This window comes from Dryas octopetala, chromosome 1 (assembly GCF_963921425.1).
Source record: "Dryas octopetala chromosome 1, drDryOcto1.1, whole genome shotgun sequence".
NCBI classification, from domain to species: Eukaryota; Viridiplantae; Streptophyta; class Magnoliopsida; order Rosales; family Rosaceae; genus Dryas; species Dryas octopetala.
In genome coordinates, this window is record NC_141366.1 from 11448890 (window position 1) to 11460985 (window position 12096).

Sequence of the window (12096 nt, forward strand, 5' to 3'; positions counted from 1 at the left end):
TGAAATCAGTGAAGAAAGCCGGCGGCAACCGAAGCTTCTCGGCTTCGATCCAGATTGTACGGTGGTGGGATGAAGGATTGGACCCCACAGGGAGGTCAGCGCTGCCAAGACAAAGAGATCCTGACCGGTCTCGCGTCGAGAGGTGGCCGGATAGCGAAGATCTGGCCGGGTCGGGTCGCGGTCTGACTGGGTTGTGCGGGTCTGAAATTTTTTTGGAGTCTGATTTGGGGTGTGTTAAGAAAGGAGGGGTGTGTTAGTCTTTTTTCATTGGTTTTTTTTTTTTTTTAAATTAAGAAGGGTGTGCAAAAAAAAAGGTGTGTAAATAGAAGCCCTCATTAATTATAGATCGGTATTAATGTATAAACCATACCGTTAACATTTTACCGAAAAAATAAAACATAAAACACAAGGTGGACAATGAACATTACCAGCTAGAGTCCAAATGGCGTTGCCCATGCTGCTTGTTCACCATGACACAGAAGTGTGGGGCGAAGATGCAAAGGAGTTCAAGCAATTAAGAGAGCTTTCAGGAGTTGCAAAGGCAACAAAGGGACAACTTTCTCTCCTTTCCGAGGCAGTCATCGGATTTGCATCCAACAAAACCTTGCTATGATAGAGGCAAATAATGGCCTTGTCATTGATTTTATAACACTTCACCTTCGACCGTTCTCCATCCTATATATGTTCATACTCTTTACATAGTATTAACCCTTCAACCACAATTTGGAGCTCCTTTCACGTCACTCTTGTTTATTTTTTTCTCACTTTCTCAGTTTCCAATGTCTACCTCTTAACCCTCATCTAGCTCCACACTTTATATAGAATAAATAGACGAATTAATATATGAATTCCATTAATATTTAAAATGATGGCCCATTAACCAAATGGTTAAACGATTTTCGATCTAATTTTTTGCAAGGATGATCTTTGTATAGAGACTTAGAAAATAGACTCTTCGATCATTAAATTACAATGAAAATAGACTATTCGATCATTAAATTACAATGCGGAGTGGGTCCTATAAGCCATACCTCATCATGTTTAAGTTGAGATATATCTCAATAGAAAGGAGCTTATATGTATATACATATATATATAGGGAAGGAACAATGTTTTTTAGCCTTTTTAGATCTTAGAAGCAGGGACGGACGCACGTTGGGAGGTAGGGGGTCGGGCGACCCCCCAACGCCGGATCTCTTAGCCGTGAGACTCCTTTCCCAGTCGCCGGTGACCCCCCAAATCTCTGGACGGCGACCCCTCGACCTCTAGCCGGTGACCCCTCGCCGCCCAGTCGCCCACCACCTGCTTGATGAAAAGCCTCAGTGGCTGTTGGACTTTCTCTCTTTTCTCTTCTCTTCTCCTCTCCTCTCTTGGTTTTGCTGGACTTTCTCTCTCTTTTCTCTTCTCTTCTCTTCTCTTCTCTTCTCTTCCTCTTTTGGTTTCTCTCTCTTTCTTCTCCTCTGTTTTCTTTCTCTCTGGTTTGCCACACACCACCGCCTAGCACACACACACACTGACACACACCACTAAACACACATACACACACCTCACTCCCAGCCATTCACAAGCTAGGAAAGCTCACACACACACACACACACACACGTAATCACAACCTTTTTTCTGTTTTTGTTTTTAATACATATATGTATATATAACATAAGTTTATATATATATATACTATAACATAATTAAAATGTAATTAAAATTAATACTAATAAACACAAATATGAATATAATTAAATAATAATTTAAATAATTAAATATAAATAAATATAAAGACAAGTAATTATTTTAATAAACACAATTTTTGTAAAATTTAAAAATTATGTTATTACATATTTACATGTAACTTGTAATATTGTTTATCATTTAATTTTTTATTGTTATTGTCGTCCAAATTTTTTTTTTTGCTTTTACACTCTGACCCCCCGAGTTGAAAATCCTGGATCCGTCACTGCTTAGAAGATCCAATAGTCTAAAACTAATATTTACTCATTGAATGACTTGACATCTGATTATGACGTGGAATAATATATTATTTTTTTCTTTGTTTACATTTAAATAAAATTTAAAATAACACAAAATAACTGGCAAAATAACACAAGAAAAAAAATTAAAAAAACTCCTTAGCCCTAACCAGATCTAAACGAACCCTACCTCTTCCCCCTCCCATTACTCCAAAATATCTTGCTCTAAGTTAGTATCTAAATTAAAAAAAATCAGTGACTAGCTACTAATTAAAAAATTACTTTTCGTACATATTTGTGACTAATCCAAAATATCCTGCTCTAAGTTAGTACCTAAACTTAAAAAAATTAGTGTCTTATGACTTTGCTGAAAAACTATAGATACTTGGTATTTAATCCTAACTTTTATATTTTTCTATCATTATTTGGTGTATTCAATTAGGACTGCAATAGATTTTAAAAGAAATTGAAAATCCATAGAAATTTAGGTATATTTAATTCAAAATTTTAAACATTCCAAATAAATCTAGATGTATTCAATCCAGAATTTTAAAGGATCCATAGAAATTAGGTGTGCGCACGTATTAAAAAACTTATTGATTTTAAAGGAATATCATTAAGTGTGGATTTTGTATTCAATCCATTAATGGAACAAAATCCATCAAAATCCACCAAAATCCACCAAAATCCATAATTTAATGAAATCTTTTAAAATCAATGAGTTTTTTAATACACTTAGCTTTTTATTGAATTTTTATAATTCTAAATTGAATACACCTATAATATTTATATGAAATATTTAAAATTCTAAATAAAATACACCTAGATACATGCATGGACTTTCAAATTTTATTAAAGTCCATTAGAATCTCAATTGAATACACCTTAGATTTTATGAATTTTATGGAAATCAATTAATAAAAATTCATGAAATATGTAATATTCAATAACTCCTTTAAAATATATTAAAATCTCAATTGAATATACTCTCTATATAAGCAACAAGCATGCATTTTCCTTTCAACAAATTCATCTCTCTCTCTCTCTCTCTCTCTCTCTCTCTCTCTCTCTCTCTCTCTCTCTCTCTCTCTCTCTCACTAATCACACACTAATGGAAGCATTAGTAGTCAGTGTTGCACTGAGTGTTGCTATTGTGAGCATACTAACATGCGCATGGAGGGTGCTGAATTGGGTGTGGTTGAGGCCTAAGAAACTGGAAGCATGCCTCAGGCAGCAAGGCCTCAGAGGCAATTCCTACCGCCTTTTGTTCGGAGACTCCAAGGAGAGCTCTATGATGCTCCAAGAAGCAAACTCCAAGCCCATCAACCTCTCCACCACCCATGATATAGCGCCACGTGTCATCCCTTTTCTCCACCAAACGGTCAACACTTATGGTAAACCAAATGTTTTTCCTTGCATTTCTTTACCACCTTCCTTTTAGGCTTATCCCTCAAAGATGGATGATAATTTGGAACCAATGTACATACATATATATATATATATATATATATGTGCCTTAAAATTCAGCAGGCTGTTATTATTAAAATGGTTTTGGTAAAATTGTTTTTATTATCTTTTGATCTATTTAAGAACACTTTTGTTATAATTAATGTAGTAAATTAAGGCATGCCTTTGCATCACACTTTTACATATCCAAAATTTTCTACTACTGCATTTGTGTCTATGCAGACTATGCTCTATACTATATTCTGGCTATGGGTACAGGGTATTGTGTGTGTAAATCTTAGAAGTTGTAACTTTAATAAGCAATAAAAAAAAATGCAGGTAAAAATTCTTTCTATTGGATGGGCCCTATACCATGTGTGTTCATCATGAATCCAGAAGAGTTGAAAGATATCTTTAACAAATATGAAGATTTTCAGAAGCCAGCAGTAACAAACCCACTTCTGAAGTTCGTATTATTTGGTATTGTCAGCTATGAAGGTGAGAAATGGGCTAACCACAGAAAGATTATGAACCCAGCATTCCATTTAGAGAAGCTAAAGGTATGATACTCTTGCCTGCACTATTCATCTATGTTTTTTAATGTCTTCTTTTTATCAGATCACTTGTTTCATTGCTATAGCGTATGCTGCCCGCATTTTATGAAAGTTGTGGTGAGATGATTAATGAATGGGATAGCTTGGTGTCCAAAGAAGGTCGATATGAGTTCGATGTGTGGCCTCATTTTCTCCGTTTGGCACGAGATGTGATTTCTAAAACAGCATTTGGAAGTAGTTATGAAGAAGGAAGGACAATATTTAAACTCTTGAAAGAGCGAATACAACTTGGAACACAAGTTTTGCAAAGTGTTTACATTCCAGGATGGAGGTACATTAAATTATAATTCACCTCTTTTGGTGTTTGACTGTTCGGCTAGTAACTCTAGTTATAGTTTATATTGCATGAAAAATGTGCTTGTCTTCTTCATTTCTTCAGAAAACCATTGAATTAAGTACTGTTTTTATGTAGTTTTCTACCAACTAAGCAGACCAAGAGGATGAAGGAAATTGACAAGGAAATGAAAGGTATAATCAAGGGTATTATAAACAAAAGAGAAGAGGCGATGAAGGCAGGTGAAGCCACAAAAGATGACTTATTAGGTATACTTCTGGAATCCAACTTCAAGGAAATTCAGGAACATGGGAACAACAAAAAGGTTGGGATGAGTATTGAAGAAGTGATTGAGGAGTGTAAGCTGTTTTACTTGGCGGGGCAGGAGACCATTGGAGGGTTGCTTGTTTGGACAATGGTTTTACTAAGCCAGAATTCGAAATGGCAAGTTCGTGCAAGAGATGAGGTTCTACAAGTCTTTGGAAGCAACAAACCAGACTATGATGGGCTAAGTCGCCTAAAAGTTGTAAGTATTTATTCAATACAAGCACAACAGAAAAGAGGTCTCTATTCAGTCACCTAAGTTGACCTTGAGTGTAAAATCACCCTGCAGGTAAACATGATTTTACTCGAAGTTCTTCGATTATACCCAGCAGGTAATCTGCTTAATCGAGTCACTCACAAGAAAACACAAATTGGAAAATTGACATTACCAGCTGGAGTCGAAGTCGCCTTTCCCATTGTGCTTATTCACCATGACAGGGAACTGTGGGGTGAAGATGCAGAGGAGTTCAAGCCAGAGAGGTTTTCAGAAGGAGTTTCAATGGCAACAAAGGGCGGAATTTCATTCTTCCCTTTTGGAGGGGGTCCTCGGATTTGCATTGGACAAAATTTTGCTATGTTGGAAGCAAAAATGGTTTTCTCAATGATTTTACAACACTTCACCTTTGAGCTCTCTCCATCCTATGCTCATGCTCCTTCCTCAATTGTTGGCGTTTATCCACAATTCGGTGCTCATATCATTTTACATAAACGTTGATTAATTAGTACTTCTGAATTGCAACCTTTCAGGCTTCAGTCATTTCTTAAACAGCATATTAATAATGTAGCAAAAGTGCACTATTTCTTACAGTTCCTATATATAAGCTTACTCTCTTATTTCTTACTTAGCATTGGTATTAATATATCCTTCTTAATCAGAATTCTAAAGTACCTATATATATAAACCAGTCCAAAAGACTCGAGAGACATTTGAAAATGCAATCCAATATATTTCAAGGGAATTCATTAACATGGGAACAACAAAAATGTGGGGATGAGTATTCAAGATGTGATTGAGGAGTGTAAGCTGTTTTACTTGGCGGGGCAAGTGACCACTTCGTCATTGCTTGTTTGGACAATGATTTTGTTAAGTCAAAATCAGAATTGGCAATTGGTTCGTGCAAGAGAAGAGGTTTTGCAAGTCTTTGGAAGCAATAAACCAGACATTAATCAAACATTCAAACTAGAATTGGAAAATTTATCCTTGCATTCCAAGTGGATCTTTATTCACTAAACAATTACTATGATCTTTCGAAGAAATCTAGGCATCCATCCCAAAATCAATTGGCAATGGGAGGAGTAGCCCAAACCCTTATAAGCCACTAGCAAGGCCCTCACATCTTCAATGTGGGATTACTCTCAACACGCCCCCGCACGTGTGGCATCATTTAAGCCTAACACGTGGACAATTTATATTGGGTGACGTGGGAGCACGTGTGGCCGTTAGGCACATCACGTGGATAACCTGCTCTGATACCATGAAGAAATCTAGGCATCCATCCCAAAACCAATTGGCAATGGGAGGAGTAGCCCAAACCCTTATAAGCCACTTGCAAGGCCCTCACATCTTTAATGTGAGATTTCTCTCAACACTTTCCTTCATCCTGATATCAGGAGCATTGACATTCACAAAGTGCAAAACCCACAATTCAGGGCAAAATAAGAAAGCAAAAAATCAAACCATTAGTAATTTGTGTTTGATTAGAAGCCTTACTAACTTAATAAAGAAATTTAGAAATGAAGCAAACAATCATCAGTTTTTTTTTTTCTTTTTCTATTTTCTATACAAAGTAATTCTCATCGATCCATATCTCGATCTATTTCATCTAAAAAATCCAACTGAAAGAAATTGTAACATGATGTATTCAGAGGATGAATGACCAGCATCAACCGGATTGCAATCCTTGGTCTCTAATCCCTGCGGAAAAAAAAAATAAAAATAATAATAAAAAGAGAGAAAACAAAAAAGATAGAGAGAGAGAGAGAGACTAATAAGAAAAACCCAACGCTAGCTTTACCAAAGCAAATAAAACCCAAATGCAGAAGAAAATGAAAATAAAGAGGGGAAAAAGAGGAGAAATAAAGAATTCAAAGGAGAAACTAAACACAGAAAAGGAGTGTCAAAATGGCTCAAACTAAACAAAGAGAAGACAATTTTAAAGAGTAGATCTCATTAGTCAAACAAAATTGTTATTGTTTTCTTAGATCTCATTCAGTGTTTTCAGACGCAAAAGCGTCACGCGAGGCGTTTGCAGTCTCGCAAGGCGAGGCGTAAGCCTTGACGCGTATAGCGTAAGCCTTTCGGGCATAAAAAAATATAATAATAAAAAAATTATAAAAATAATTATATAGCTAAAAAATAGTATTAATTGTCATTCATAATAAAAATCATCCATATTAATAGATAACCCTATAATACCTTATTTCTGAGAGGGAGCCTGTTAAAATGTAAATAAAACACATATAATTCTTGTTTACTTTTACAAGGTTGAACCTTTTAGAGAACACTGATAAATACCCTCATTTACACACACACAAAAACCAAAACCCAGCCAGCCCACCCCCGACGCCGACTCCAGCCACTGTTGCCAGCCGGCCTCCCTTCCTCTCCTTCCCTTTCTCTCCTCTCTCCTCTCCCTTTCTCTCTCTTTCCCTATCTCTTCTCTCTCCCCTCTCTCTTTCCCTCTCTCTTCTCTCTCCCTTTCTCTCTCTGCTCACTGCCACTCTCTCTCTCCAATCAGATGCAGGGGCCGGCAAGCTTGCTGGCCTCCAGATCGGTGGACTTTGCCGCGGACATTGATGGGGCTGGGTGGGGGCGGGCAGGGGTTGGGTTGGGTTGGGGGGGTGGGGGAAGGGCTGGGTGGGGGTGGGCCAAGCTGGGGCTGGGCGGGGAGGGGCTGAGGCTGGGCGGGCCAGGGAGGGGAAAAAATCCCGCAGAGGTGGTCGCGGGGCGTCCGCCTTCAACGCCTTCAACGCCTTGCCGTCGCGAGGCGTACGCCTTCAACGCCTTGCCGTCGCGAGGCGTACGCCTTCAACGCCTTGCCGTCGCCTTTCAGTCCTTTTACAGATTCCGGCGACGTCGTGCGCAATCGGCCGCCGCCTCGCCATGACTCGTGCCTTGAGGCGCGCCTGAAGAACGCCTTTGAAAACACTGATCTCATTAGATCTCTATACTTGCTTTTGTATTAATAATTTTCAATTAGAAAACTTATTTGAAAATTAAATTTAATTGAGTAATTAACTGTGACATGTGACAATTTTTTAATGGATTGTGATGCTAAATCAGTTATCATCCGACATCAGTCGGACATGCAAGTTAATAAGTGTGACATCTGACTTCACTGGGACATGCAAGTTTATATGGAAGATTCGTGTGTTTGCTCAAGTCCCTGGCTGGCTACGTAGTACAATTAACAACTGGCAACAGCAGCGGAGGGAAGTACTGAATATGTGTTTGAAAATTTCATTTTAAAAGCATCATCCATATATTTCATCCTTTTAAACAAGTTCAATTCTCAATAGAATTTCTCTCTCTCTCTCTCTGACAGACCACACACTAATTAACTGAGAAAATAACCACAAAAACAGCATCCATTTCCTCCTTTCAAACAAGTTCAATCCTGAATAGACAATATATAGAACCTCTCTCTCTCTCTCTCTCTCTCTCTCTCTCTCTCTCTCTTTGTGACTGATCACACACTAATGGAAGTATCAGTAGTGAGTGTTGCTATAGTGAGCATACTAACATGGGTATGGTGTGTGATGAATTGGGTGTGGCTGAGGCCAAAGAAACTGGAAACATGCCTCAGGCAGCAAGGCCTTAGAGGCAATTCCTACCGGCTGCTGTTTGGAGACATGAACGAGACCTCTATGATGGTTAAACAAGCACAATCCAATCCCATCAACCTCTCCACTACCCATGATATAGCACCACGTGTCAACCCCTTTCTCCATCAGACGGTGAACGCTTACGGTATGTCAGATATTTATTATGATTATTTATTTTTTTCTTTTTTCACATTTCTTTACCACTTCCTAGTAGGGCTATCACCATCGATGGATTATTAAAACAAAAATGCAGGTAAGAATTCTTTCATTTGGATTGGCCCCATACCAAGGGTGAACATCATGGATCCAGAAGAGTTTAAAGATATCCTCAACAAATATGATGACTTTCAGAAGCCAGTAACAAACCCAATTGCCCAGTTCACATTGACTGGTATTTTCACCTATGAAGGTGAGAAATGGGCTAAACACAGAAATATTCTCAACCCAGCATTCCATTTAGAGAAGCTAAAGGTATGATACTCTTAATTGCTTGCAGTATTTATCTAAGTTTCTGTATTTACTTAAATTATCAATATCATATTGATTTGTTTCTTTAATCAAATCCCCTGTTTTTGTCGGTATATAGCGTATGTCGCAGGTATTTTACCAAAGTTGTGGTGAGATGATTAATGAATGGGAGAAGTTGGTCTCCAAAGAAGGTTCATGTGAGTTGGATGTGTGGCCTTGTCTTAAAAATTTGACAGGCGATGTGATTTCTCGAACAGCATTTGGAACTAGTTTTGAAGAAGGAAGGAAAATATTTCTGCTCTTGAAAGAGGAACAACAACTTAGAATAACAGCTAAGCAAGGTGTTTACATTCCAGGGTGGTGGTAATTAAATTTTAATTAATCTTTTGGCAATTAAATTAGGCTCTCATCAACCATATGGAAGATGTTTCATACAAATAAACTGAAACCACGAAGCTTTCTTTGCCACATTTGTCCAAAGTCTGCAAGATTACTAGAGAACTTCAGTTGTTAAGCATATATATCAAACGTCCTAATTTGTTCTTATAATTAGACTCAAACATGTTCCATCTCATGTCTAGTAGTAATTGAAGAAAACCAAATTCGTTCTATAAATTAATGCATGCCAAATTAGTTTAAGTACTTAATCTTTATATTAATCACAGAAACAATACATATAAAATGAGTATATTGCATGAAAAATGTACATCTATTGTTCATGTCGATCTTCACAGAATCATTGAATTAAGTACTGTTTTTGTGTAGGTTTCTGCCAACTAAGATAAACAGGAGGATGAAAGAAACTGAAAAGGAAATGACAGGTTTAATCAAGGGTGTTATAAATAAAAGAGTAGAGGCAATTAAGACAGGTGAAGCCACTAAAGATGACTTGTTGGGTATGCTTCTAGAATCCAATTTCAAAGAAATTCAAGAACATGGGAACAACAAAAACGTTGGGATGAGTATTCAAGATGTGATTGACGAGTGTAAGCTGTTTTACTTGGCGGGGCAAGAGACGACTTCAGTGTTTCTTGTTTGGACACTGGTTTTGTTAAGCCAGAATCAGAATTGGCAAGTTCGTGCAAGAGAAGAAGTTTTGCAAGTCTTTGGAGGCAACAAACCAGACTCCTATGGGCTAAGTCACCTAAAAGTTGTAAGTATATATACAATACATGCACTACAAGTCTAGAAAAAAGAGGTCTTTTAGTCACCCAAATATTAGACCTTGAGAGTATAATGCCTGTGCAGGTAAACATGATTTTACTTGAAGTTCTTCGATTATACCCACCAGTTGTTGAACTTAATCGAGTCACTCACAAGCAAACACAGCTTGGAAAATTATCATTACCGGCTGGAGTCGAAATCACCTTGCCCATACTGCTTGTTCACCATGACAAGCAACTGTGGGGTGATGATGCAGAGGAGTTCAAGCCAGAGAGGTTTTCAGAAGGAGTTTCAAAGGCAACAAAGGGCCAACTTTCATTCTTCCCTTTCGGAGGGGGTCCTCGAATTTGCATTGGACAAAACTTTGCTATGATGGAAGCTAAAATGGCCTTGTCAATGATTTTACAACACTTCAACTTTGAGCTCTCTCCATCCTATGCTCATGCTCCCTCAATTATAACCCTTCAACCCCAATACGGTGCTCATATCATTCTGCATAAACGTTGATCATTAGTACTTCTAAATCATAAACCTTCATAAGTTCATATTAATAATGTCGGCTGATCAGCCAATGTTTAAACTACATATTAATGTAGCAAAAGGGTACTCTATATATATATATATATATATATATTTCATAGCTCCTATATATAATGTTGCATAATTTTCAGGTCGATCTTATACATAAATTTTGCTTAATTTATAGCAATCGATGATCGATCTTCTCCGGATCCAGTACTCTCTAAGTTGAGTATTGAAGAGAGACAACAACTGATCGACCTGTATTCGGCAGAATGTGTATAAGCCTCAGCAAGACATATAAATCAAGCAAGGTAGAGCATGATTGTAAAACCCATACCATTGTATAGGGATCAGGAGAGGCTCAGTGTGGGAGCCAAGGTGTGAATGTGTGATGATGCACGAAAAAGAGCCTCGCCTCTTTGTGCGTTCCAAGTGGCAATAGTGATGTTAAGCAATTGACAGGTACGTACAATGCGTGTTAGGAAGAGATGGCATGGCACAAAAGAATCTGACATGTGTATAAGTGGCCGGGTAGCTAATTAGTTGGAGCGTATGTGGCTATAAATGAGGTCTAAGAGGTTGACACCTAAGATTAATAATGGGTATTGTGAATATTTTTTTTTTTGGTAGGGTATTGTGGGGTAGAAGCCTAAGTGTCATGTGGGGTAATGGACCACATTTGTAATCAAAATAAGCCCATTCCCTTCTGTAATCAAAATAAGTTCATTTGTATTGTCATATAATTACCAGAGTGTCATGTGGGGTAGAAGCCTAAGTGTCATGTGGGGTAATGGGCCGCATTTGTAATCAAAATAAGCCCATTCCCTTCGGTAATCAAAATAAGTTCATTTGTATTGTTGTATAATTAACAGAGATATAGACTAATTTGACATCTCATAAAATATGTTTTGTTTTAAAATTAAAAAAAGTTTTAAGTGATAGAAATATAAAAACATATGTATTATTATGTTATTGAGTTGTAATACAAAATCAATCATATTCTTGTTAAATGAAAGTTTCTCTCATTATGAATAAGCAAGAGAGCAAGTAGAAGCCAAGGTGTCATGGGGGGTAATGGTTTAAGAGCTTAAGATTAAGCTAGGGTTTGTAAGCCTATTTGTGTTGCCAGGTGGCAGGTGATGCTAATTAAGCAATTGACACATTGATCAATGGATGATGTGACTCAAATTAAGAAATTGACATTTGGATAAGTGAGTAGCTAATTGTTCGACACGTGACTAGATAAGGTCTAAAAAGTTGACACCAAAGCTTAATGATAGGTATTGTAAAACCAAGATCAAGGACAAGCAGATCGAAGCCAATGTATCATGCATGGTGCATGAAAAGGAGTCATTTGAGTTGCCAAGTTGCAATTAATGGTGTTGTTAAGCAATTGACACATTAATGCATGCAATGATATGGCACACACATGAATTTAACATGTGGATAAGTGGGTAGCTAATTGGTTAGTACGAAGTTAGATGAGGTCTAA

The 12096-nt window shown here is 37.5% G+C and overlaps 2 protein-coding genes across 3 annotated transcripts; both read left to right on the plus strand.

Moving 5' to 3' along the window:
* Positions 1-2991: 2991 nt before the first annotated feature.
* Positions 2992-5340, plus strand: LOC147297836 (cytochrome P450 CYP72A219-like). Of its 2 annotated transcripts, XM_086238368.1 has the most exons (6): positions 3079-3361; positions 3693-3698; positions 3735-3973; positions 4054-4298; positions 4440-4827; positions 4915-5340. In XM_086238368.1, exons 1-6 carry the CDS (start codon positions 3079-3081, stop codon positions 5338-5340), a joined length of 1587 nt encoding a protein of 528 aa, XP_086094494.1. The 2 variants fall into 2 exon arrangements, with proteins under 2 accessions (XP_086094501.1, XP_086094494.1); XM_086238375.1 differs by lacking the exon at positions 3693-3698 and having other exon boundaries at positions 2992-3361; positions 3753-3973.
* A 2969-nt stretch (positions 5341-8309) lies between these two features.
* On the plus strand, positions 8310-10589 carry LOC147297837 (cytochrome P450 CYP72A219-like). Its single transcript, XM_086236264.1, has 5 exons — positions 8310-8595; positions 8704-8921; positions 9037-9281; positions 9684-10071; positions 10167-10589. Exons 1-5 carry the CDS (start codon positions 8325-8327, stop codon positions 10587-10589), a joined length of 1545 nt encoding a protein of 514 aa, XP_086092390.1. The 5' UTR covers positions 8310-8324.
* The last annotated feature ends 1507 nt before the right edge of the window (positions 10590-12096 follow it).

What these genes read in the sequence shown, in the direction of transcription:
- LOC147297836 (XM_086238368.1), top strand. Translation starts at nt 3,079, where the DNA reads ATGGAAGCATTAGTAGTCAGTGTTGCACTGAGTGTTGCTATTGTGAGC. An exon ending in TCCATTTAGAGAAGCTAAAG is followed by an intron (nt 3,974 to 4,053) that starts GTATGATACTCT and finishes TCATTGCTATAG; the next exon opens with CGTATGCTGCCCGCATTTTA. An exon ending in GTTTACATTCCAGGATGGAG is followed by an intron (nt 4,299 to 4,439) that starts GTACATTAAATT and finishes GTTTTTATGTAG; the next exon opens with TTTTCTACCAACTAAGCAGA.
- LOC147297837 (XM_086236264.1), top strand. Translation starts at nt 8,325, where the DNA reads ATGGAAGTATCAGTAGTGAGTGTTGCTATAGTGAGCATACTAACATGG. An exon ending in TCCATTTAGAGAAGCTAAAG is followed by an intron (nt 8,922 to 9,036) that starts GTATGATACTCT and finishes GTCGGTATATAG; the next exon opens with CGTATGTCGCAGGTATTTTA. An exon ending in GGCTAAGTCACCTAAAAGTT is followed by an intron (nt 10,072 to 10,166) that starts GTAAGTATATAT and finishes ATGCCTGTGCAG; the next exon opens with GTAAACATGATTTTACTTGA.